The 25,915-nt window shown below is 35.0% G+C and overlaps 5 protein-coding genes across 9 annotated transcripts in view; 2 read left to right on the top strand and 3 right to left on the bottom strand.

Annotated features, from left to right (window-relative positions):
* Positions 1–8,470: 8,470 nt before the first annotated feature.
* LOC109862636 lies at positions 8,471–10,295 on the top strand. Its single transcript, XM_020442727.1, has 3 exons — positions 8,471–9,059; positions 9,145–9,210; positions 9,317–10,295. The coding sequence occupies exons 1-3, from the start codon at positions 8,685–8,687 to the stop codon at positions 10,163–10,165; spliced, it is 1,290 nt and encodes a 429-aa protein (XP_020298316.1). The 5' UTR covers positions 8,471–8,684; the 3' UTR covers positions 10,166–10,295.
* Positions 10,216–11,823, bottom strand: LOC109862641. The gene is made up of 2 exons (XM_020442736.1): positions 11,203–11,823; positions 10,216–11,067 (listed from the first exon to the last, which is right to left on the bottom strand). Exons 1-2 carry the CDS (start codon positions 11,212–11,214, stop codon positions 10,315–10,317), a joined length of 765 nt encoding a protein of 254 aa, XP_020298325.1. The 5' UTR covers positions 11,215–11,823; the 3' UTR covers positions 10,216–10,314.
* Positions 11,824–11,906: 83 nt separating this feature from the next.
* Positions 11,907–14,908, bottom strand: LOC109862629. The gene is made up of 4 exons (XM_020442722.1): positions 14,615–14,908; positions 14,295–14,453; positions 13,271–14,204; positions 11,907–13,175 (listed from the first exon to the last, which is right to left on the bottom strand). The coding sequence occupies exons 2-4, from the start codon at positions 14,445–14,447 to the stop codon at positions 12,115–12,117; spliced, it is 2,148 nt and encodes a 715-aa protein (XP_020298311.1). The 5' UTR covers positions 14,448–14,453; positions 14,615–14,908; the 3' UTR covers positions 11,907–12,114.
* Positions 14,909–15,506: 598 nt separating this feature from the next.
* Positions 15,507–23,703, top strand: LOC109862428 (nuclear pore complex protein Nup107). Its single transcript, XM_020442488.1, has 6 exons — positions 15,507–16,185; positions 16,300–16,787; positions 16,933–17,140; positions 17,215–18,386; positions 18,454–18,705; positions 18,786–23,703. Exons 1-6 carry the CDS (start codon positions 15,723–15,725, stop codon positions 18,885–18,887), a joined length of 2,685 nt encoding a protein of 894 aa, XP_020298077.1. The 5' UTR covers positions 15,507–15,722; the 3' UTR covers positions 18,888–23,703.
* A 1,076-nt stretch (positions 23,704–24,779) lies between these two features.
* Positions 24,780–25,915, bottom strand: part of LOC109862718 (protein Skeletor, isoforms B/C) — a 54,826-nt gene continuing 53,690 nt past the window's right edge. For 4 of the 5 annotated variants that reach the window (XM_020442856.1, XM_020442858.1, XM_020442841.1 and 1 more), the window contains exons 10-12: positions 25,762–25,885; positions 25,362–25,656; positions 24,780–25,178 (exon numbers count right to left, since the gene is read on the bottom strand). In XM_020442856.1, coding sequence (XP_020298445.1) covers positions 25,032–25,178; positions 25,362–25,656; positions 25,762–25,885 — 566 coding nt within the window. In that variant the 3' untranslated portion in view covers positions 24,780–25,031. The remainder of the gene's footprint in view (positions 25,179–25,361; positions 25,657–25,761; positions 25,886–25,915) is intronic. The other variant, XM_020442862.1, reaches the window with a different exon arrangement.

The following is a 25,915-nucleotide window of genomic DNA, read 5'->3' on the forward strand; positions in this document are numbered from 1 at the left end:
CAGTATAGACGGTCCTTCTCTCTCTTCTTTTAACGCGTAATCCCCGAAATGATCAAGCCCTCTCGACGACTATCATCCACCCAGTCGCTTTCTCTCCCTTCTTTCTCATTCAGTTTCCTTTTAGTCGTGCGGAGTAACAACGAATCATCCTAGTCAATTATCTCGAACGCGTCTGTCGGCGCTCTCTCTATTGTCGCGCGCTAATTGCCCTTTGCAGCACACGAAATTGCCACGGCGAGCCCTATTAGATTACGATTATAGCGCGAACAAAATGTATGCGTATTAAAATATTTTTAACGCAAGAAAAACTAATACTTTACGTTAAAAACAATTTTGTATAATTTTGTAGTCTTAATTCCCCTGTACAATTGTATGTACATATAAATATAATGCAAACAAAATTAATTTATTTTCTAATTGTCAAAAGAAGACAACGTGTGTTTCCGCAACAAGCGATGATTTGATCACTCTATTCTATATACGGGAATAGAACATTAAAAAAAAAAAATCGTCCGATATCTTTTAGCGACTTTAATCGGACGAGACAGGGGCAGAATCCGCAGACACCGATTACGCATTTGAGGACTAGCCGATAGAGGAAGCAGAAGGCAGAGGATCGGCCTCGAAGAGAGGAGATGATCGTTCTCGAAGGGATTTCTCCGGTGGGTGACGCCGCAGCGTGCGATTCAGGAGACAATGGCCAGAAGAACGGGAGGAAATATAATTGAGCGATTTGAGACGCCGCGCCCCGTTAGAGAGAAGAAAGATAAAGGGAGGGGCGGGACGCACAGATCCGGCCCGATAAAGTATAATTATTTTCCGATAGAGTGGAAATTATTCGGGAACGAGTGTTGAGCTATTGACGATATTCATACTTTTATTAAACGACTCTCTTCTTCTCTCTGACCGTTTCTCTCCTCACCCTCCGGCGATCCACCATCCGGCGTCCTCGAATACTTTTCCGTTCCAACACTTACCTCGAGATGCAATATTACACACAGTGCAAAGAACTTTGTGTCGGACTGTTTCGATGAGCAGATAATTATCTACTGCTTCAATTTCGTACACCAATGTATAAAGTCTTTCATAAGATATAAACATTAATTTTTTAATGTTTATTGGATTTTATATACAATTACGCGAAATATTTCTAATTTGATCGTCTAGATTTTTGACCTGTGTATGTGTGTATGTGTGTGTGTTATGTTTATTGTTGTATATTAAGTTTCATTATTATGTATATAGGCATTGATATAAGATAATTAGCGCGCGTGGGATCGTTGCTTTACACGAACGCAACGGAAAAACTGTCGCGAAGTAAAAGAAGGTAATTTTCGAGGTAACAGCGCGAGAGAAATAGACCGAGCACGTCGGAGAGATTTTTCTTCAAAGCGGCCGTAATGTGTCGCGAGAATGCGCTTCGCATCAGTTTTGCAGTATCTTACTTTATAAAGGCGGACGAGCCCCGCCCTGCTGATGACACGTTGATAATGATACTCCGCAGCTATTCACGAGCGAGTAACATTGTTAACTTATACAGAAGAGAGAGAAAGAGAGAGATAGAGAGAGAGAGAGAGAAAGAGAGAGAGTGAGGGAGGGGATGACGTCGGACGGGGGCGGCGAGGTAGGACGACGAGAATGGAAGGAAGGGGGATGAAGCGACACAGAGAAAGCGAGATCTCACCCATTGTAAGGCAAGGGATGATAATAGGTTGACATCTGCACTCAGCAGCTCCGGTTCCAGCAGCTCGTTGGAAACGCAATTAATATTCGTAATTATGCCACATCCCCACCTACTCGTCTTCAGTCGCCTTTCCTCCCTCATCCCTCTCTCCCTCCCCTTGTCGACCGAGAGACCGTTTCTTACTCCTTCGTTACCTTCGCCCTCTTGTCGAAGAACGAGATTTAACGAGATAAGTTGTCATCGCGATATCTGTCTTTCTTTTTTCTTTTTATTTTGTCAGCTGCTTACAAAATTCATCGATATTATATCATCTCTAAGTAAAAAAAAAAACGAATTTTTTATTTCAGCCTAGCTTTATTTTTATTATATAGATAAAAATTAATTATATATAAAAAAACGAACACAAATAATTAACCAATCTTAGTGACTCTAACATATAAGATATGTATATAGAGTTAAATGTAAAATTTAACAATGTAAATGTATCGAAGAAAGAGGGATGATAAAATAAACAAGAAATACTCCAGGATTTTCTAGCCGCGTATTTGAAACTACTGACCGTCGTCGCACAGTAATAACACGGATAATGTGAAATTTATGTGCGGTATTGAGATGACCCTTTATATTCTTCCACCCTTCCTAAAACCTGTCATGTTCAGTATACCACCTGCCACCCAAGCTTAATTGCGGACGAGGAAACCACACCGTCAAAGTGTCGAATACTCCAAATCTCAATCTCGCAAAGATTCGACACAGTGTGTGTTTCACAGAAAAACTTTTATATACGCTATATAGTACATGTAAAATCACATATTATATAATTACGTAAATATAAAGCAGTTTGTCGTTTTTTGGCTTCTTTCTTTTCTTCCTTTACGTGCATATACGAACGCGAACAGAGAGAGAAGCTTCCTCTCACGGAATTAGGATAATTGCAGTCGCGACGTTTTGTCGCCGCGCCGGCCAGAAATTCGACATGAGTTTTTGCGCGCGATCCAGTCTGTGTTGCTGCAAAATATATAATCTCGCGCGAAGAGGGAAAGGAGACGATTCAATAGAACGGAAATTACGCAACGGAATTTGCGACTTCTCGTCCACCGTAAGCCCTTCCCCCGCTGTCCAAATAGAAAATGGATTAAGAGCATCGAGGTACAGTTTCGAAGCGGAGTCGTAGATATTATCGGTAATAGCGCAATTATGATAATGGCGGGTAATTCTGCACAAAATTCAGATAGGGAGAAAGAGGGAGAGGGAGAGAAAGAGAAAGAGAGAGAGAGAGAGCGTGCGCGCGAGAAGTTGGAAGAGTGAGGGAATGTCGCAGGGAAGAGAGAGAGAGAGAGAGAGAGAAGGAGATAAACGGGCGAACTGAGACTGCTAATGAAGGAAACAGTTAGATTCAAACGGCCTCCAATAATTATCCCGCCAGCCATCCATATTATAGTCTCGACAATGCACGAAATTGTTCACACTTCCCTTGACAGTACATCTAACGCTCCGTAGTTCCTGAACGCCGGGTGGAAAAGGGTGACAGTAGGGGAGGGGACAGACTAGTGTTACTACTCGAATTCTTACATGGTTGCATTGGTGTCATCCGAATGCACGTCTATATTAATACATTCTTTTTTTTTTTTTTTTTAACCACTGAACGCGCGAAAAAATCCATAACACAGAGATGCGAGAAAGTTTCGCGAAAGATAACAATATCAGATTTTGTAAAAATATTGGATCTGATATGTAAAAAAATTTATACATTTTTTTTCTAATCGGTCAGGATGTTCTTGAAACTATTCGACCGCGCTCCAGTACGAACGTAATGCGATTACGCTGTAAATTTTAGACGACAGGAAAGAAAGGTGCGAAAACTGTCAGAGTTAATATTTATCGGCTGACGAAAATTGTATATACAATATAAAACGCGCGGCGGGTGACAGTCACTATATTACGCTTCGGCGCAGTCATGACTGTACACCTCTTAGGGGGAATGTAGTCACGCAGACGGGATGAATACACACGTCGAACGTATCGCGCAGACCGGCAAATTCATGTCATTTAGGATTGAACCTCGAAAGCCAGAGAGGCCCGGTCTCTCGCGGCGTTGATGTGTGTGTTGATATTAGTAGAGCTAATTTGATAGTTTAATCAATTTCCGTAAGCCGACGGGAGTTTAATAGTGATGTCATCATTTTCAACGGGGTACAATGAGGTTAATCTCGCTCGACGAGCTAATATTCGGAGAGTTAATAGAGTTTCAAATGCAGGCAGGGCCGTTATTTGCCCGCATCCGTTCGCGAACATACACGTATGTCGAGGTATCGGAGCAATGAAAAAAGGATAAACCCAGTCGCGCCGGAAGAGACTTCGGTCGCGACGATAAATCGCGACGCGTTCCGCAATAATTCGTCGCGTTAAACGATCGTTGCGAATCGATAAAAATAAAGATGTCGAATGCGTGTTTTTTTGTTTTTGTTTTGTCTCTTCCTTGACAAAGAGAACAACAATTTGTTTTCATATTCTGCACATGTATATTATTTATTTTTGCATAAAATAGTGATAAACACGCGTTTCTTTCAATTTACGCGATCAAGATATGTACATAAGCTCGCACTCAAAATCAAATTATTAACTAACTATCAATCACGCAAATCTTTTTTTTTCATCAATTTAAAGTATTAAAGTATTTTATTGCCACCCGTAAAAGTGAGTAAGAGAACAATGGCACGATTTTCTGTCAGACGGTCAAACAAAAATCCACACGGCTAACGTGCGCGCATAAGTGGCTATAGAGTCGGCGGATTACGGGGCAGGGGAGAAGGGGGTGGAATTACAGATTCGCGGGTGTGTTTCGCAGTTTTCGTTCGAGCGCGGCCGCGGATACGAATCTCTCCCCAAGCAGGCATATTAGGTGGAGGTACGCAGTTAGGCAATAACCGCTGTCAATAGAAGCCAGCCTCTTCACCTCTCCTGAAGTGGCCCCCACTCGAAAACGCTACTCGCTAAATTAGGTAGGTTATATGGGTTTCGTTTCATTTGCGAGCAAACTTTAATAAACGCTAAAATTGCGTAAAAGAGCAAGGTTTTCAGACGGGCGAGAGTCGGGGTTGGGTTGATCTCTCGTCCCGACAGAGAGAAAGAGAGACAGAAAGAGAGAAAGAAAGAGAAACAGAGAAAGAAAGAGAGAGACGTAGTATTATACAAATACCGCGGACGACTAAAGAATCGCGGCGTGAATATTCGTTCACGATTATTACATTTCATTAGATAATAAATAAAAGTACATATAATAGTTACATCAAGTCATATAAATATAATTATATTTAGTTAAATTATATACCTTAATTATATTTATATAATTATATTTGTTCAATATACAAATTATATTTATACTTTTCCTGCGGTTTTTTTCTTTTTTTTTAGAAATTATTTGAGTTAGAAAGGTTTCTTTTATGCAATTCGATTCGTTTCAAAAATGCATTATGAAACATTAATTTTTATATATATGTTTCTTTATATTTTTGAGTTATCGACTGATTCTTATTTTTTTTATATAATAGTACATATTTTATCACATTGCTTCAAATATGATAATTTTCATTAACCGAGTTGAGTTATATTTGATTAATTAAAATGCCATATTGTCAGAATTTATTTTATGTAACATAAGTACATATGAGATGTAATAATAATGAATGTACAAATTTTAGGAGCTCTTTTAGTATTATCAACAAAAAGTTCAGTAATAATAAAAATCAAACGCTGGAACCTATCGCATTAGTTATTTAATAGAATTGATTGATCGCGATTGAAATTGATTGAGTAGCCAATCAAAGAGATTGGTCCCTAAAACAGGTTCTTTAAACCTGTTTAGTCTATAGACTTTAATTAGAATCGAGGCTAAATTGGAAACTGATCAATCAGTTGACAAAATTTACTAAACCATTAAATGGTAAAACAAAGATAAATTAACGCTCAGAGCGAACGCGAGTATTTGAAGATATTGATTATCAGATAGAGAAATCCGAAAATCCTCTATTTAACCAATCGGCATATTTTAAAGTTTTACTAGTCTTGCGTTGATTTATCAAGATGGCGTTACATATATTTTGTCGATTTTATCAGAGAGAAATCTGAGAGCGATTATGGACGCATTTTACGTGTGCTCGTCCACAAGCGCCGCGATGTCCACATTTTGATGCATATGAACCAACCTAGACAAACTAACCCAGTGAATAATAACAAAATGCTCTGAGATTGAAGAAAATATGCCAGTTTTCGATAAAATAGATTCCTCGCTATCTCGCTGAATTCGAAAATCGAAATATCGAATTGCTTCGATACATTGCTTTTTTATTTTCAGCGCATCCTATATTAAAAAAGGCATGTGTACCAAGAAGTGCGGCGGTGTTACTGACTTCGGTCACGTGATTACAGTATATATATATATATATACATATATGCGTATGTGTGTGTATTATATATAGATATAGAATATTACATATAATATATATAATAATCTCTTTTACCCTTTTTCCTTGTCACGTGTTGTTTTTCCGCTTTTCTCTCTCACTATTTCTTGAGTTTGATTTGCATGCGTTATTTCTGACATTTCTCATATGTGTATTATATGGTTTATATACTATCTGTCATCGCGATGATAGGTTGTGTTCACTGACAACACGTTAAATAAAAATAACAATAGCGTGCGCGTAGCGCGCACTTGTGTTGTGCTAGTGTATAAAAATTGTTTAAAACTTTAAAAAAGCACATCAAAATTTACATTATACATATTATATATATATATATATATATATATATATAATAATAGAATAAAAAGAAAGATTTATAAATACACTACCATAGTCATACAAAAATAGCGAATAAAGAAAATCATATCACGATGTGTGATAGTCTTTATTTGCGCTATTGGAAATCAGTGCGATTGATACACGAATGCAAACACTACTACAATGATAAAAGTTGTTCTTTTTAGCTACATAAATATACATATATTATTTATATTCTTATATAAATTACATGTATGAAAAAGAGAGAAAATTCTTTTTATTTAGCGTGAATAAAAGTAATAAAAATCTCTCTGTAGAAAATCAGTAAAAAAATTAATCTATACTTTAGCTTTAAGTCTCTGCTTTAACTTGTTAATTGTACAATAGAAATATGCATAAATTTTATACTGTAGATGTGAAATAAGTTGTAGCTAAAAAGAACAAATAGTAAAATTTGATTTTGTGACTCATGTTTGTGCGGTCCCTTCGTCGTCCATCGATGTATCTTCCTCCGCAACCCTCGCTTCTCCTTGGAAATGGAATCTCTCCCAGTCGTTGCGTTGTCTCACGTAATCGTAGCACTTTTTTCACTCGCGACGCGGAAAACAAAAAATATACACACACGCGAAACTAAAATTTTACTAAAAACCAAAGTTTATACTTTGATCATCACTACTGAACTTCTCAAAACTCGGATAAGTGAAATCGAAATATAAATGTTGCAACTAAATAGTTTACAGATAAATAAAGTTGAACGCGTAAATTTCTCTAAAATAAAACAATGTTGGCAAAACGCGAATAATAATAAAACAAGACTATGTATTCAGTTGAATAAAACATAATTTTATAACGGTACGAGTGTTTCGGTTTACTTTGACATCTTATTTAATGACATGTTATTTAATGACATGTTATTTTATTTAGTAATATTCGCACTGATTTCGCACCACCACCAAAAAACCCTAAAATATACATACCGAGAGCTGGCCACCTTCTGCTTACAACACACACTCTGTAACAATAAAAATAAAATAAAATTATCTCCTTATTGTCAGATGTAAGAGAAAAAAAAACAACGTTTGAACATCAAGTGTAAAAGTTTTCTTAAATATATGACTTTAAAAGAAAAGTTTTAAATTAGGTTATTATGTTGTACATAAAAAGTTTAAATGGTTACAAACATACCTTCGTGCCAGCACCCGATCGCTCAAATCTTCTCCGTGGTAATGTTGTACAGTTGTCTCAGATATGTTGCTGCGCTGCTTGCTACGATCTTCTTTTTCACAGTTACACTGTAACAATACACTACTGTACAAAGTTTTCACATTGTTCTTTGTTGCGTTTCTGTTTTGTTGAACACGCACGATATTGCGCGTTTCTCGCGCGCGCTTTGCGGAAGTGCGAACGATCGCGAGACGATTTCGTCGTAATGCTCGTCAATTAGCATTACCAGTGAGTGCGCGATTATGCTAATTGTGTACATAACTTCGAACGCGCGATATTATTACGACACACACGTACTACCGATATTTGCACGCGAGACGACAATAATCGCGACAAATCGCGGGACAAGTCGAGCATTAGTTGTGCTTCGCGCGTCGACCATTTTGTTTCACGGAAGCGCGAACGGCCGCGAAACAATTTCACTCGACGATTAACGTTACCGCGGAGTGCGCGATGCCAATTACACATCACCGCGAACGTTCGATGTTTCGCGACACACGCGTGCTACAGATATTTGCGCGCGAAACGATAATAAACGCGAGAAATGTGGAACAATTTGCACGTAGTTTGACAGCTCTGCGTCGCGCGTTCGCCATAACTCCCCGCCAATCCGAGTGTATCGAGTGCGCGATACTTCGATTCTCGAAATATCGAATCGACGCGCGCGCCAGAGCGTGCCGCGCATAGCACGGAACAGAACCAAGTCAACGTAGTTGATTCGCGTGTAGTTTGAGTGTATGCAACGGAGCATTGCGGCGCTCACGAACGGGAACGCTCAAATAGAGCTCACAGCTGTTCTCCGACTTTTCTCTGATTTTGTCACACAGATGTGTTGGTCTCTTTAATATTTTTGTCTGAATAAGACCTGTCATAATACTAATAGCCATCGAGATACCAAACCAAAAAAAAACTTGTTAGATTTGATCAAGAAGAATTTACATGGTTATATTGCTGTGTGCTTGTACAATAACGAGTGTATATTTCTTATATTGAAAATGAGTCTCGTGGCATACGAGAGCAGTGACGAGAGCTCGGAAAATGAGGAAAATGAGAAATCCGAGGAAACGCTTGCTGCGAACAATGCAAATAATGATGCAAATAAAACTGTAACTGTACGAACAAACGTGAAATTATCCTTACCCGCACCGAAAACAGTGTTACAAGAGACAAACGATGAGGAATTAGAAAACGTTGAGTCAGGAAGTTTTCAACATTTTCTCGACTTGCTGCCAAAACCCAAAGTCTCCAATTCTGTAGCACAAATTGTTGAAGAAGACGACGACATAGTGGTGAAAAAAGAAATAAAAAGTCAAATTGTTAAGCCAGCAAAGAAACAGACGGTAAAAATATCAGTGCCTTCTTTATCAGAGGTATGTATTGAAAAGTTTTTTGTAAAAAAAATATAAAATCTCTTATTTATCTGTGCTTTTATATATATATTATTTACTTTATTAGTTTAAAGATCTTGAGGAAGACAAGGAAAGTGAAAAAAAGCCAGCTAGTGTTACACAGCCATCACAAGTAAGTTTGATTTATATGAGCAAACTGATTAATATAACACTTTTGATATGCTCCTCAATAATATCTCATTAATATTTAGTTTATAACCTGTAAATTGTTATTATAGAAAACTTGTGGACTTTTTGCTGTTTTGGTGCCACCAAAGGAAAAAACTACAAACAATAAATCTTTAATACCTCAAGTTGTTAAGAATACATTGAGATCAAATGTTCAGCAACCAAAAGCAGCAAAAAAATCTAGTACAAGTCTAATGAATGATTCAAAAATAAAAAATCCAGTGATCTCAGACAAAACTCATAGTGAATTAAGCTCTGACGATGAAGACAATGAAACTGTAGATTTCTTTGGATTAACTGCAAGCAATCCTGTATCAGATACATCAGACAGTTCGGTATCAGAATTATCTTTACATAAACTAAGCACGGATGAAGCTTCACTTGCAAATCATACAGATCACACAACACAAAATTCTGATATTTTGAAAGATAGTCAAGCAAATAGTACAAGTAAAATATTGATAAGCAACGTTATAAACTTGCCTAAAGAAGAAATATTGTTAAAAAATAAAGCAGAAGTTGGGCCAAAGTTACCCGTTCCAGAGCAAGAATATAACATTGACATGGAAGGTAATGTGGCTTTTGATGAAAAGGCAATTGAGTATCTTTGTGGGAAGAGAGGCATAAAACGAAAAGAAATGGACGAAGCAAATATAATAGAAATAAATGGAGAAGATATAAAACCAGATGAAAGGGAGTGGCTGGTAAAAGCTCTGACAGAAGAGCCCGTTCACAGACCAATATCTATGCAGAGTTGTGGAATTAACTCTCAGTCCAAAAAGAAGCATCAAATAACCTACTTGGCACATCAAGCTAAAGCTATGGAACTAGAATTAAAAAATCAGTGGTCTCAGAACAGAATGACAAGGAAGCAAACACAGTCAAAATATGGTTTTTAAAATAATTTATATGTTTTATAACATGCATATTTTTTATTTTTGACATAAAAATTAGTAATACACAAATCAAGGTAATCCTGAGAACAGAATTATATTAAAAAGTGTACAAAAATATACATTCACAATCTGATATTGCGATCCAAGCTCATTTAGTTTAAAAACATTTGCTCCAAATTTTCATACTCCTTCTCTTTGCTTTCTACCAGTAATTTAGCTTGCAACAAATCAGGTGGCAAGTCATTGTACTGAGCAATTAACTGATTAAGATCCGCCAATTTGTTTCTATTTTCTAAATATAAATTGTATTTTTCTATTATTTGTTCAGGATAAATGTTATCAACTTGCATATCAGTTAACTGAGTTTCTAATTTCTCTGCGGTTTGTTGATATTCTTTCAATTTTGCAGACAAGAAAGTTTTGTTACAAAACATTTCATTCTTGTCTGTGTCTGCAATATCGCCAATGTTTTTAAGGGAATCAACTGCCTCTTGTAGGTGATCAAGCTTTGTCTGTAACTTTGTACAATTTCTGAGTAATTTGTTATACATTACTGACATCTGCTTTTCCTCTCTCTGTCGCCTTTTCTCTTCTACGATTTTTCGTTCTCTATTTACAGATAACGCCGCCTCATCAAATTCAAATAACTTCTCAGATCTAAGTATCAAAGATACTTTTTTCAGACCTTCTTTTATATCGTTAGGTAGTGACTTAACTTCGAGGTTTAGATTAGATAACAAATTTGTGATTTCCTTTGTATATGCGATATTCTCCTCTGTTGTTTCCGATATACTCCTTTGCAATTGTTGAATTAAGAAAGTCTCTTCTGGAGATACATTCTCATTGTGCCCTTTTGTGCTTCCAGTTGCAATAAAAAGGGAGTCATTTTGTGAAAGTGATGTTATCTGTTAATAATTACAAAATACATATTGCTACATATAAAATTGAGATAATTCTTGAAATCTGTTCTTATTAGATAATCTGTTTAATTCTCAATAAAATTCTATTTGTAATGAATAATCTATCTCAAAATACATTACCTCGTTATCCATTTGATCGACTGTTTTTGTCGTTATTCTGACAAATTTGAATATAAATTTTGAATATGTGTGTCAAACAAAACAATCACATAAACCAAGGTCACCGCCAACTGTCACTTTTCAGGTTCAGTTTGATTTGATTAATAACATCAGTCTCTAATCTCTCTTCGTTGTACACTCAGAGAGAAGACTGAGAGCGTTCTATAAGAGAAAGTATATCACTTTTCCTCCCTGTAAGCCAGCGCAATGTCCATGAGTGGTGCACATTGGTAACTACGTAGCCATGTCCACGAACGACTTGTCGGTACGTACGTTATGTTCAAACACGGACATAATTCTATTTCGTGCTATGTCCATGCGGTTCTGTCCCGTGCTATGTGCAAGTGTCGAGTTGAGAAAGGTCGAGCAACCGGCTAGCTAGCACCAAAGTGGTAGAGATACGCACATGAAAAACTAAAGTAAAGTCACGTGTTGTTTTTTCTTTCTTCCTTGTCACATGATTTTACTGTAGTCACGTTATTAAAGACACGTGACTAAAGTAAATATGTTTTTATTCAAATGTTTTTCGATATTCGTATTTTAATAAAGCTTTACATTATTATATTTTAGAGAAATTCAATTTAGTGACTAAAATATAGATGTTAAAGAGAGAGGAAGGGAGGGAAGGAGAAAGAAAATGTAAAAGTATTTGACCTAAGAAAATCTCAATTTCACGAGCGTGAATATATATTTCGCGTCTAAACTAAAACGAACAAGATAGAAGAAAGTTTCGTCCGTTTTTAAATGTTACAATTACAAAAATATAAATATACAACAAATATATAAAAATGTTTTTTTTACCTCTCGCTGTCTTTTTACTAAATTTACTATCACTTGTTTTTAATTATATGTGTGTTTTGCAAATATTTAACTTTATTCTGTTACTTTTTTATGAATACACATCTGCTCATCTAACTCATCCACTTCCTTTGATGGTTCGTCGGCGTTTGGCTGTAACTGTGACAAGTTTCTTCCATATGGCTCTAAATTAAAAGTATGAAAATTGTGCAAAAGAGATACATCGCAGTACTGACATCGCAGTTCTTTATACACTGCCTCCAGACACGGATGAAAGATTCTATTGCATAGTGGGCACACATGATATTCCCACTGTACCTGCAGCAATGTCACTGAACATCTGGATAACTTGTGGCCGTTTGGGCATACGCTAGATTTCCAAAGCTCTTCTATCGGTTCACTGCATATGTGGCACTTTTCAGTTTCATTAGGATACATTGCAACTGCTTTCAATATCTCTCGAGCATGTTGCTGCACAACGTTCTCATTGTTCTCATCATTTACATATATTTCTATGTAATTTCTCAGCAGAGTAATGGCAAGTGTTTCATCTGTTGATAATTCATTCTTTCTTATTAAACTTTCAAGATACGCGCAAGCAGAATGCACAAAGATTAATGAAATCAGTCTTTTTATACTGATCTCGCTTATTTGATCAATCCTTGAAATTGACTTCTTAGTTGTACACATATTAATCATTATTGCCATCCACATTGATAACTGCAAATCATAGAGCGACAAGCTGAGCTCTTCTGGGATTGAGCCGAATATCGTCTTTGGATCATCCGCTTTAACAGCTTTGAGTCTAAGTACTTCCAAACAATCCCAAACACTTAAGAGAGAAGTATTACTATTTTTAATAATAGATAAAGGATTTGATAATTCTTCCAAAGCAAATACAAGCATCACACTTGGTTCTCTTAGAATCAAATGATCATAGGTCACAGTCGGACTAGTTACAATTACTACCATTGCTTTATTTGGTGAATGAGCAAGTCCTAAATATTGAACATGTAGTTGCGGTAAATGATTTTTAATATTAATACTGTTTAAACTGTTAGATTGTGTATCAACAATAATAGTACGACAATCCTGTGTAGTTATCAACACCTGTTGATCATGAATAGGAATTATACCTGTAAATGTGTGTGTGTGTATATTAACAAATCATATAGTTATAATTTGTTCGTAATAATTAATTGTAAGTCATAATTCTTGCATATATACCTACCAGTAATACTGAAACCTTCTATTTGTAAATGTTGGATACTTTTTAATTTCCCTTTAGAATTAATGCATATCAACAAGAGAAAAATTCCTTTAACAACAAGAAACCTTATTTCTGATTCATCTTGAGAAAGTATTTGTATATTATCGATTGCTATGCAATCAGAATCAAAATATGTTATAGTTGACGTTACTTGCACGTCATTATTATCATCTCTACATATTAATTCTACACTACATAGTTGTCCTGTGTAATATCCTACTATGAGCAGATGATTATCTTTCGTCAAAGAAATCCAATGTAATAAAGTAATTTTTTCAGGAATTTTTAAATTTATACTGCCAACAAGCAATAGCTGTATTTCATTTGTTAAATTTGAAATTTTAGGAATTTTTAAAACAGATATATCACCACTACGATAAGCTACACAAAAATATGTAAAAACTGTTTTTTTTACTTCAAAGAGTTTGCTCCAAGTCATGGAACAAGCTTGCACCTGTCTTAAGCTTTGAATTATTTCTGCATAATTAGAGTCTCTCTTACATTGTTTAAGAGTAGATGTAATAGAATTTTCTAAGTTTTTCATCCGAAAAGAGGAAACATCATATATGGAATACCATTCGTCAAAAACTTTATGCAGTAATTCAACTGCGCCTGCTTTAGTGAGAATTGCAAGTATACTATGATTTGAGAAAATCAAATTTTTTGGTGACCATGCTACTTTTTCTATACTCAAAATTGTATCATTTACATCCTTCATTCGTGGCGTAAGTGCTTCTTCCATTAACATTAAATATAGATCTTGATGATCTAAATTCCATATTAATGACTGCATCTTTTCTACAAATGTAAACGTTGGTAATATATCAGAAGGATATATAAATGAACGGGCAAATTTTATAGTTGGATTAGAAGACATTGGAGAAGGTTTAAGTTCCTGCAAAATAAAAAAAAAGACTACACGTTAATGTAACGATTATTTTATATAAATACACAATAAGGAGAAACTGAGCTATACATGACTTACAAATATATGAACTCCTTTTTCTGTAATTAGCGAAATCTGATTATCAGGTGACCATTGTAACGAGAATGGGGTTGTTACTAGCGGTGAAATATTGATTGTACAAAGTTCTTCCGTTTCCAAACATGGATTTTTCTTCTCAAAATATCGCACCATTTTATTCTACAAGCCATAAATATTTTTTAATTTTTTCAAAGCCATAAGGTTCTCGAAATAGCGCATTTTTGTTCCTGAGCGTCCCAGTCAAGAGATTAAACACACAGCACTAAGCTATACTGCGTTCTGCCAACCTAACCTAACCTAACCTAACTTAATGGTCCTACCAGAAAAAGCGTGGGCAAATAACCAGAATCAATTCTATCGATCTTGATTGTTGCCTCTTTTCCGCGACGTTGATTAAACTCGCGTTGATTAAACGTCTCGGTGAATATACAGACTACTATAGCAAAACATACGCTATGCTTTGCTTTGCTTAAAATCAAAAAATTATGTCGTCGACCGAGAAACGATACTTCCGTGACGACGGTTACGTTGGAACTGTCTCGGTGACGTTTCTCGGATAATGTGTTTCTCGATTCATGTCATACTGTCGTACGTGTACTAGCTGTCATCGCGGTGACAGGTTGTGTTCACTTCACTGACAACACGTTAAGGCTAATATTACATTTGTCGTACGACAAAGATCTTAAGTATGTTGATTGGCTATCAGATAGAGTTTTATAAAGAACTGTATTTGATAGCCAATCAATGTACTTAAAATCATTGTCGTACGACAAATGTAATACTAGCCTAAGGCCCTGTTCGGTTATTACTGGCAGTATTGAAAAATCTATAGTATACGTGACATGAATCTATAGATTTTCAGTACTGCCAGTAAAAAACGAACGTAGCCTAAATAAAAATAACAATAGCGTGCGCGTAGCGCGCGCCTGTGTTGTGCTAGTTACGTTCAAAAAACTCAACGGGAGAGATCGTCACTTATGATAGAACTATTCTTCAAAACCTGCTAGATTCGAAAAGTATGATCCAATCATAAGTGATTATCTCTCAACCGTTATGCAACTGTTGAGTTATCTGAATGCACCCAATCTCTATGGCTAGTTTTAAAAATCTATACTTTATGTCACATGTGCCATAAAATTTCCAGTACTGGCAGTAAATATCGTTCTCGTGAAATTGACCAATCACAATATCGATGAGTCAAAGTGATTGGTTACATTTAATCTAATACTATTTTTAGATTACAAAATCCCTACTATAAAAAATGCTAGTAGAAACTATATATCAAAGGTGGTATTCAGTAAAAGCGCGCGAGCCGGTAGATATTTATTTGGGACGGAATAACCTGAAATCTCTCTTCGTAACACATTTGTGATATTTACGTTGAATAAGATCTTCTTATTGTATATTGACAGTACGTTGTGATAAAACATGGAAACGTCAAGCGAAATTCAAGAGAAGCTCGATCAGTCCATTCGTTTGCTGAATCGACAAAACGCTCAACGAAAAACATTCTTGAGGTTAAGCGGTAAGAGCACCACTCCGAAAAGGATATCCTTGCAAACGGCTGGTCAGTTGCGAAAGGATGCTGACGATAGTAGACTCGATGACACCAGAGAAATCGATATCGACTCTTCTTTGACTCTCGCTCCTCACGAAATCCGTGACATAATGGCTCGCTCTGAAATGAATGATATTACAATCAGAGAGATGATGGAAAACAGCACGATGACCGGGACAATTCTCAGAGCGAATGAGCCATGGCGGGAGGTGAAAGCAAAACTCTATTATGACTTCTTGCAGAGTATGCAGACACACTTTTCTGAAGCACAGGTCTTTGATGTCATTGCGGACTTTATACAGAATTGTACTGATACTTTAGATATAATAAGAGGTATAAACAAATATATTGGGAACTGTTAGCTGATTACATTTTGTAATACTATATTACTTTGTCATGCTATATTGTCTTTGACAGATGTTCACTGAAATATATTAATTTTACTAGGTATGCAATCAAAAGTTGAAAATATGGAATTATTGGAGGAAGAAAATTCTTTGGAGAGTGAGAGAAATACTTGGAGACTAATATATTGTCTATATCAGAATCGTATAAGCAATGTCGGTATGTCCAATCAAATGGATCATGACGGACATGTAAACAACAATTATGTTTCTGAAAAAGATGTTATAGAAAACTTGTATAAATCTGAGAGTTATATTAGGGAGTATCAGTTGATTATTGACTGGTTAGAAAAGAACGCTGTGGATGTGGCAGACAAATTCCCATCTATAGAACTCTTCTCTGATAAAACAGTAGCTTGGGAAAATACACTTCATCAATTACAAAATCCAAATTTAGGAGGAATTGCATTTAGCTCATCCAGACCACTTGTGTCATCTCTTGATCCTGATGCACCAATACGAGAGAATAAACCGTTACATGATTTAGACAGAGAAGATGATGCCAGACTTGAAAAAAGAATGTTTATAGAAGTATATACATTTTCTAACTATATTTAAAATTTTAAGAAATTTTATATAAATATGTGTAACTTTATGTAGAGAGAGAGAGAGAGAGAGAGAGAGAGAAATAACAGTATAGTTATATTTCATATACTCTAAGAAACTTTACATGTAGGTACGTTGTGGGCGTCTAGACAAAGCACAATCATTAGCTATGCATTGCGGTCAACTTTGGAGAGCTGCATCTTTATTAGGTTGGATTCCTAATCATGATCCAAATTTCAATAATCCAATAACAGACATGAAATCACCAATCGAAGGAAATCCTAATAGAAGTCTTTGGAAATTGTGTGCTTGGGAAATGTCTCAAGACAAACGCATAGGTAGTCAATTTCTGCAGTATTCGCTGAAATATTTGGAAATATTTGTAATTTATATTATTTTTATGTGGTTACAGGTGTATTTTATCGTGCTATCTATGCAAGTTTTTGTGGCAATGTTCAACTACTACTTCAAATAGCATCATCGTGGCAAGATGCATTATGGGCATACATGAAAACTCTCTTAGATATCAAAGTAGAGGCTGCGTTAAGATGCGTGATGGTAAAAATTTATACAGGTTTGCCGGAAGAATATTGGAAAAATGAAATCTCGTTAGAAGATGTGTTTAAAGAGCTACACGCATCCAAGAATCCAATGATACGTGCTCAATCAAACAAACCAGATTATTTAATACAGAAATATATAATATTGGATCAGATACCACAGCTGATGGAAGAGATCGAAAATATGATAGATGGTCCCACTTGTGACTCGCAGTTCCTCCGATTCCTAGCACATTTAATATTATTTTTCAGACAAATCGGAAGAAGTACAAAGGATAAAATAGAAGACAAAGTATTGCTAACTTATGTTCGTGTTCTGATTCAAATGGGCGATCCGATTTTAATCGCGTTTTACACAGCTACGTTACCTCAGGAGGATCAAATAACTATCTATGCCTCTTATTTAGAAGGTGTCAAGGAACACGAACAACGCAAGAAATGTTTACGCGCAGCGGAAGACGCAAACTTAAATGTAGAAGCAATCACGAAATTAGTAGTAGAAAATATACGTAAAAAGAATGTAGAAATTGATTCAACTGATCTAAAAGGAACTGTCACCGATGCAGACTTAGAAAAAGTCAATGCATTGGACTGGCTACTTTTCTATCAAAGTCAGAAAGAGGAGGCAATATGGCAAACAAACGCGCTCATTAGATATTTTCTCACTAATGAAAGGATAGACGCGGCGCGAAAAGCATTTAACAAGATCCCGGCAGATGCTATTGAAACAGTCATGTCGGATTACCCAAGCATAAATTGCACGCTTACGAATCTTACAATAACGAACAATTTGTCGAAACGAGCGGTTTCTTCGATAAGAGAATACTTTTGTTACAAAATGTACCTTGACGCGCAAGAGGGTTTCAGCGAATGGTTCTCTCATTTCCATCACGGCAAACCGGCACCGCTGAAAGAATTGCCGGCGTACGCAACGTTTACTGAAAAAGTCGCATACGATCACAGAAAGACGCAATACAATGTCGAAATGAAAAGATGGAAAGACACGATGCAACATCATACAGAGGTATGAAGAATTATAAAAATTATTAATGGAAACAAACAAACTCATAAAATACTATATCTGTTCTCAGGCTGTGAAGCAGTATCTTTTTAATGTTCTTCTATTCCCGGATGGTGGTTGGCTTGTTGATTCGAAGAATAGCAACGACGAACCGTGCACACCCGAAGACGAACTAAGGCAACATCAATTAGAAAAGCTTCGTGAACTCTGTATTCCTAAAATCACGCTTTTACTGCACTCGGTTATGTCCGAAATGAATGAACATGCCGAGTGCATTCGCTTAGCTGACATACTCGCGTCCGAACAACATCAGCTGTACAAAGTATGTAAAGTAATAAGAAAACACATGAAAAGCTTACGTGAAACTGTATACTAACATATTTGTATTTTTCTTCCAAACAGGTATTTTCAAAGGGAAAGTTACGCGAAGTATTTAAAAAGATTTGCGAATCTTCTCTTGTCTTGATGGATCAGAAGAAAGATCCTTGGGGATATTCGAAATAATCTGAAAATAAAAACTCAATAGCCGTGTAAATATATTACTTTGTATAAGGTCGCATTTTTATAATGTAATTTATATTGTCGGACGTTTTTTTACACTTCTAGAGCTGGCGCATTAAACGTACAATCTTGAGAAAAAAAATTCTCTTCCTCTACTCTGTTTTTTTTTTTATAAAACCAGTTTATTGTCAACCACAAGAAGTGAATATAAAATTTGATATAATGTTCAATAATTCATAATCATAATATATATCATATCGTGATTACTTAGATATGCTCCTTTTACCCAATTGTTAATAAATGTAGCGCTATCAAAGCCGTTAAGATTATATTGTGTGAAATATGTGTGTGACAAAGAAAAAACTCATAGTAGTATCGATAAAAGAGCAGAATATCCTGAGACACATTTCGTAGCGACACTTCGAGAAATTCGATTGACAGAGCCGATAGACGCGTCTATCTCGTATTCTGATCGAGTTACGCGCGGGCAATATCGGGCATAGAGTAGTAATCGCGCACGACGACAACAACAACAAATCTCGATGCGTAATACAAGAAATATAATTACAATAATACCGTAAACATAAAGTTCTGAGAATGCATTTTCATAAAACGGATACAAAAGGTGATATGATGGATGTTCTACTCTATTATTACGTCGATGGGAACGATGTTTCTTCTCGACGAGAGCAGTCTTCTTTTCGCAGAACCTTTTTCTTTTTCTCGTAAGTAAACACAGCATGATTTTAAATCCCGACATGCGTCTTTTCTATAATTAACGCTATACAATTCAACCGAGACACTTACACGTTACGTATAGACTATATGAAGAAAAATTAACATTTCGATCAAGTGTCTTCATCTAAACAATCGGAATTTTACGACGCTCCGACCCGCGTCAGCCGGTGTTCTTTTTCTTCTTTTTTGTTTTTTTGTTTTTTTATTTTTTTTTTGTTTTTGTTTTTATCTTACACGAGACGAGACGAGATATGTCAGAGATTTCAAGATTGACTTTTCTCATTAAGTGTTTTTTTTTTTTTTTTTTTTTTTTTATACATACAATGGTTGGCTCACTATGATGAAATTCATGCGCACTGAGATATCTTAATACTTTCTACAGACAAATTTGCTTCAGGACGAATAAAGAAGTTTGTTAGATAGATTATTTAGAACAACTTTCTTCTAAATACACATGAGAAAAACCATCGTGAATGATGCTTTAATACGCGAAATGGAGTCGTTTCACACATCTGATTGTTGAAGAAACGAAAAATTTAAATATTTATCATATTTCGACCGCGCTGAAAGATATCAGAATCTCTGAACTTCGAAATCCACTTCGAATACGTTTTTTTAATTTCCGTACTCCGTTACCTTTGTATTTATCGCGAGAAATTTTGCGGGAAATGGAATTATTACATCTAATGATATATTTTTTTTTTTTTTGTTACCGATTTGAAACAATTTGATGAGAAATTTTACTACTTTCTATATATGTGTATAATATCTTTCAGCACGACTTTTTCATTGTGAAATCATCCTCTATAATGAAAAGAGGATGTCACGCGCGCAATGACGGAGAGATTCGCTTCGGTAATCATATTGAATTTAAATTCGTATACAGGTTGTGGAGATACACATGATCATTCGTCGCGAATGAACTCGCATATGTGTGTTCGTAACAGACGGTGCATTCACTCGTAACAAGAGATAACGAGTGCCTTGTTCTCTCCATCCTCCACTTGTCGATAGAATTCGTGATAATAACGATTAGACGATTAGAGTCGAGTTAATTGTTAATAAGCTAGCCTAACACTTAAATGTCAAAGAGAAACAAAACGGTTGACAATTCGAACTTTTTTCGGATACAATTCGACACACGCGGTGGTCATATAAAATTTCGCTCACCGACTAATCACTCATTTTTTTCTTTTTTTTTTTTTATTCGCTACAAGAGACATTCTAGTCGCTAAATGCGGATGCGTTTTTTTTTTTTTTTCGTTTGCGAATATGCTTCGACTTAGATCATGTTTCGTACATATTAACAAATCACCTCGTTTCCTTCGTTTATAACGCAAACTGTAAAATTTTCTTACCTACCTATCTCTTCCTTTATCGAGAAATTACAAGATTGTTCGTACTTAAACGATTCTCGGATATTACAGTACGTATATATATATATATATATATTGGATTTACAATATATATTTTTATCTGAAATATTAGTGTGCGTGTATACACAAATAATAAAGATAAAACGAAAAAATGAAAAACTTTTGCGGTAACACACACATTCGTCAAACAGTAAGATTGAAAATATAATAATACCACAAACACAATTTAATTGCAATTTAATAAGTGAACTGTATAAGTACAGTTGGATGTTTCCTGTTGAAACCACAGTATAACTTTTACACACATATACAATACAATTTCAAAATAATATGTTGCACAAAAAGTTTTTAATAATTGATGATCAATGTCCGCGTAAAGTGTCGGATACTAATTGATAAAATTTGCAACATTGTTCAAAATGTTTTTGTTTGCGTAGAGATTTTCGAAAAACGTATGAAATCCACATTATTGTACAAGCGCATCAAAACGCAACAGAAGCGTACTAAAATTGTACCAGCTTTCAAAAATGTTTTGTAAAACTTATCGTTAGCGTTTGATTATACAATTAGTTTTCACACACCGGAATTCGCTGCTTCAGGAAAACGTTTAGTCCACACATGGTCAAGTTTCATTCTATTCCACCGCACTTGTGTCGTTTCACATATCTTTTATATATATATATATATATGTATATTTAATAATAGTGCATGGATGGAAGCTTATAAGTAGTCGTTTTAGTGTGTTAATTCAAAGATAGAATCTAGAGTTGTAAATATATGTTACGCGCTAAATACCGCTAACAATTCAAAATCACGAAACTGTACAACATTGACGCTCGCGATAATTTCCATACTGAATGACTAATACTTTCTATGTTTTTTTGTGTGTGTTTTATAGTCTCCATCGACGCAGACACGCTTCTTTTACTCTCTTTTTATACACATTAATATATAGTAATATATAGCCGAGAGAAGTTCTCTTAAGAATCTAAACTATTGTCTCTTATGAACTAAACAACTTGGGATGTGTTCGGATTGCTCCTGGAAAAATGTCCAACCCCGAACTAATTGAGAAGAAATTTCATTACGTGTAATTATTAAAATAATTTAATCAAGTTAAACAAAAGCAGTTTAAGTAAAACGAATAAAATTATATTTTCCTAAACTATGTAAAAGTAGTAATTGATAAAGATATCAAATATTTTCTCCTTGTATTCTTCCGCGCACCGACATTTATATTTGACTCTTAAAAGTCTTATTTGTTTTCTTAGTTTATTTCTTCTACTATTCGTGTTTTGTGAAACGAATGGTTTTGACGCATAAAATAATATAAAAAGTATTTAGAAAAATATAATTTAAAGGTGAATTTTAAATATAAATTTGTGTTTCTCTCTAACAATTTGAGCTAAAGCCAAAACTTGTTAAACAGACTAGCTTAATATCGATAATCGCTGAAATTGTAACTAAATGTTCTTTGTACCATTATGAGAATGATGTGTGTATATATATATATATATTTTTTTTTATCTCTATATATTATTGTCTACGTATTATCTGTACATATGTTTATTTGTCATGCGAATGGAACATTTTCATCTATACGCGACTTACAAGTTACATGCTTTATTGCAGAACACGATTTGTTGATTTGAATGTCTCGTATGTTTATTAGATCATCAAGTATAACAAATATGTATATGTATATATTTGACAAATATATACATATACAAACATATATATATATATATTTGTCAAATTTCATACTTACTGATCCAATATATACGCGAATAATCGATTAATGAGTGAGTAATATTCATTAGATATAGATTTACGAGTTTTGATTATGGTGATGTGTTGCAAAATGGAAAACAATCTTTTGTTTTTCCAGGAGCACTCTTCTTTTATTGTCGATCCTGCAAGTTGATAATTTATGTATTGTCATTCACAGTAGTTTTTATCCGCTTATAAACTAGAATCTCTCGCTCTGGAACAATCCCCTTAGAAAAACGAACAAATGAAAAATATAGCAATAGCCTACATCTCGAAATTACATTATTAATTACATTCGAGTGAAGATCTCGTTATTGATCTCGAAATTGCTCTCGAGTATTGTCGAAAATTCAGCGACACAGACATCGATTAAATGTTCTTATTATCATTTATTAATTTTTTTCTTTACTTACACTTTATTAGCACGATCCATGTTACGATCTCTATCAGTTTTTTGTGGTATTGTCTTTCTCGTAAAGTTACGATGATGTAAGTTTCAGTTTTGCGTACGTATGACACATGTATGTGTATGTTTATAAATATATATGCGCATGTTATAAATTACAATTGAATTACAGACTGGTCTTTATGCGATAAAAGCGGTTAAATCGCAAAGAATTTTCTGCTGTAAATTTTGCGGACACCCCGGCACTTAGGAGTTGGACACACATTCAAAAATTGATATCATGAGAGAAACATTACACTAAGTTCACTACTCTAATTTGATTATGTATTCCGTTGATTTTTCTTGGTTGTACGTCTTTTATATATCCCTTGCACGTTGCGCGACATAGATTTTTATTTAACGTCTACAAATATCCGCCGTAGGCTGTCGGTTTTCCAATGTTTTTTTGTCAATGAATTTTTTATGCGCTTCTTTTTCTTTTTTTGCGGGGGAATTATTACATGTTATATCTAAGTCGACGTACGGAAAACACAAGTGAAATTTGTATTGAACATTTCGAAGAAACCACTTTTGAAAACAGTTTCTTCTTATCACTTTCTTTAGTTTCTTTTATACTTTCTTTATGATAACGCGGGTTTCACCCACGCGCTTTACACGCTTCACGCACAAGAGACCAATTCCAAAATACTACACGGTGTCCCTTTGCCAAGTGGTTTTCCTAATCCTTTTTGTTAATTAAAGACATTTTTATTATCTGTACCCAAGGCACATTTTAAACTATCATTCCGTTGTAGGAAGGTCCACTCCGTAATATATACATATAAGCATTGTTACATGCATAAAGTAAGGATAGTTTGTAACTTGCATTCCTTAAGTATTAATTTTTTTTCCTTATTTCCTTGTACATAGGTCACATAGCAATTTTTTCGTTTTTTCTTTCTCTCTTTCTCTCTCTCTTTCTCTCTTTTGTTTTACTACTCTACATATTATTGTCAAGTCGACAGCATTTATAAATGTACTTCTTATATACTATTCCCGACGCTTAAAATTATATTTAAGATCAACTATAACTTTGTGCAAAATTTACATTATATATATGTATATATATATACTGCACTGAGATGTGCGCGATTTATCTCTCTTTTCCTCTTCCTTCGGTATTAAATTATATATATATATTTCTTAAATCAGTTCGTGTTTTATATATTTCGATATATATCCTTCCCCTAATAAATTCTCGTTTATTATTGTCGGAATTTCATTGGTTATTCGGTTGTAATTATGATTATTGTCAGAATTCCATTGAGATTACCCAGTCCGGATCCAAAATTATTGTCAGAATTTCATTAGTTTCTCTTCTCCCTTTCTGTCCTGATCGCAATTATTGTCAGGATTCCATTGGTTATCCAGTCTTGATCACGATTATTGTCAGAATTTCATTGGCTACCCAACAGTGATCGCTATCTATTTCAATCAGTTTTGATTTTATATCGTTAAAGAATATTGAAATTTCGCGTCCCTGTGTACATGTTCATACGTATATAATATGTGTGTATGCGTGTATCTGTGTATACATATATGTATATATACTATATATATACATATATATATAATATATATATATATAATATGAAATATTGAATCTGATAGGTCTTAAAAATATTTTGCTAATCTTTTATCTTACGAGTAGACCTTACGTGCTATACTTTCTTACAACCTTGTATCGTGTTTCGTCGATTTTAACAATCGTGTGTACATAGCTAGAATTTTGTTAATCACCTTAGATCGATCAATTTTCGTCGTAATTTTTGTCTCCTATTACTTGTTCCGCGTTAAAAAAAGAAAATTCAAGAAGATTCATCTTGAAAACAAATAGAATGTGATTAGAGACATTACAAACGTCGCAAACGTAGGCAGAACTTGATTGACGCCATTTACGTTTTTCTTCTGGTATCCTTCGTCAACAACATTGATCTTCCAGCCCAAATGGTTGTGCGTGTAACACTATATAAAAAGAGAAAGTAATACGAAAAATATATATTTTTCTTTTTTTCGAAAATTTGGAAAACTTTAATGATTTTTATTAAAGTAATCTTTTATCTTTTTATTAAAGTAATCTTTATCGGTACTAATTATTTATATATTTGTTATCAGTTAAGATCGGGCTTTTTTATGACAAATGCATACCTGATAATATACTAAGTCAGGTGTGTTCTCTTCCACGGTCCATTCTAGCTTGGCAGGCTCGCCTTTTTCGCATTTAAGCTCGAGTGTTTGAAAGAAGCTCTTAAATGTCTCGTAATTATCCGCGTTATCAACTACAATGCGCTCCCACTCGCAGTAACGACCAGCTGCGGTTGGATAGGGATATCCGTCGGAATCGTAGGCTACGCCAGCGAATATCTTCTGCTCCATCTGTTGCTGTTCGCTCTTTTGCCCGAAACCACCTTCCGAACTGTCAGTTATATAGAACGGATGATATCTGTGAACAACGTACGAAATGTTTCGTATCATATCGACGCCGATTTTGATTTCTACGGATGTGTGTGTTTCAAAGAACGTCATCGTGAATAAGAATACGACTTACTTAGCAGGATTGGCAGGATCGTTTCCACCCTCGACAATAAAGGTATAGGTTTTACCTCGCTCGACGGTGATCTCCGGGATCAGCAAGTCATTGATATACCAAGCAATGCCCCAAGAGGGAGTACCTAAATTGCAATAAGGATTTAGTCACAGAT

This window comes from Pseudomyrmex gracilis, unplaced genomic scaffold (genome assembly GCF_002006095.1).
Source record: "Pseudomyrmex gracilis isolate BER0280 unplaced genomic scaffold, ASM200609v1 scaffold_10, whole genome shotgun sequence".
NCBI lineage: Eukaryota > Metazoa > Arthropoda > Insecta > Hymenoptera > Formicidae > Pseudomyrmex > Pseudomyrmex gracilis.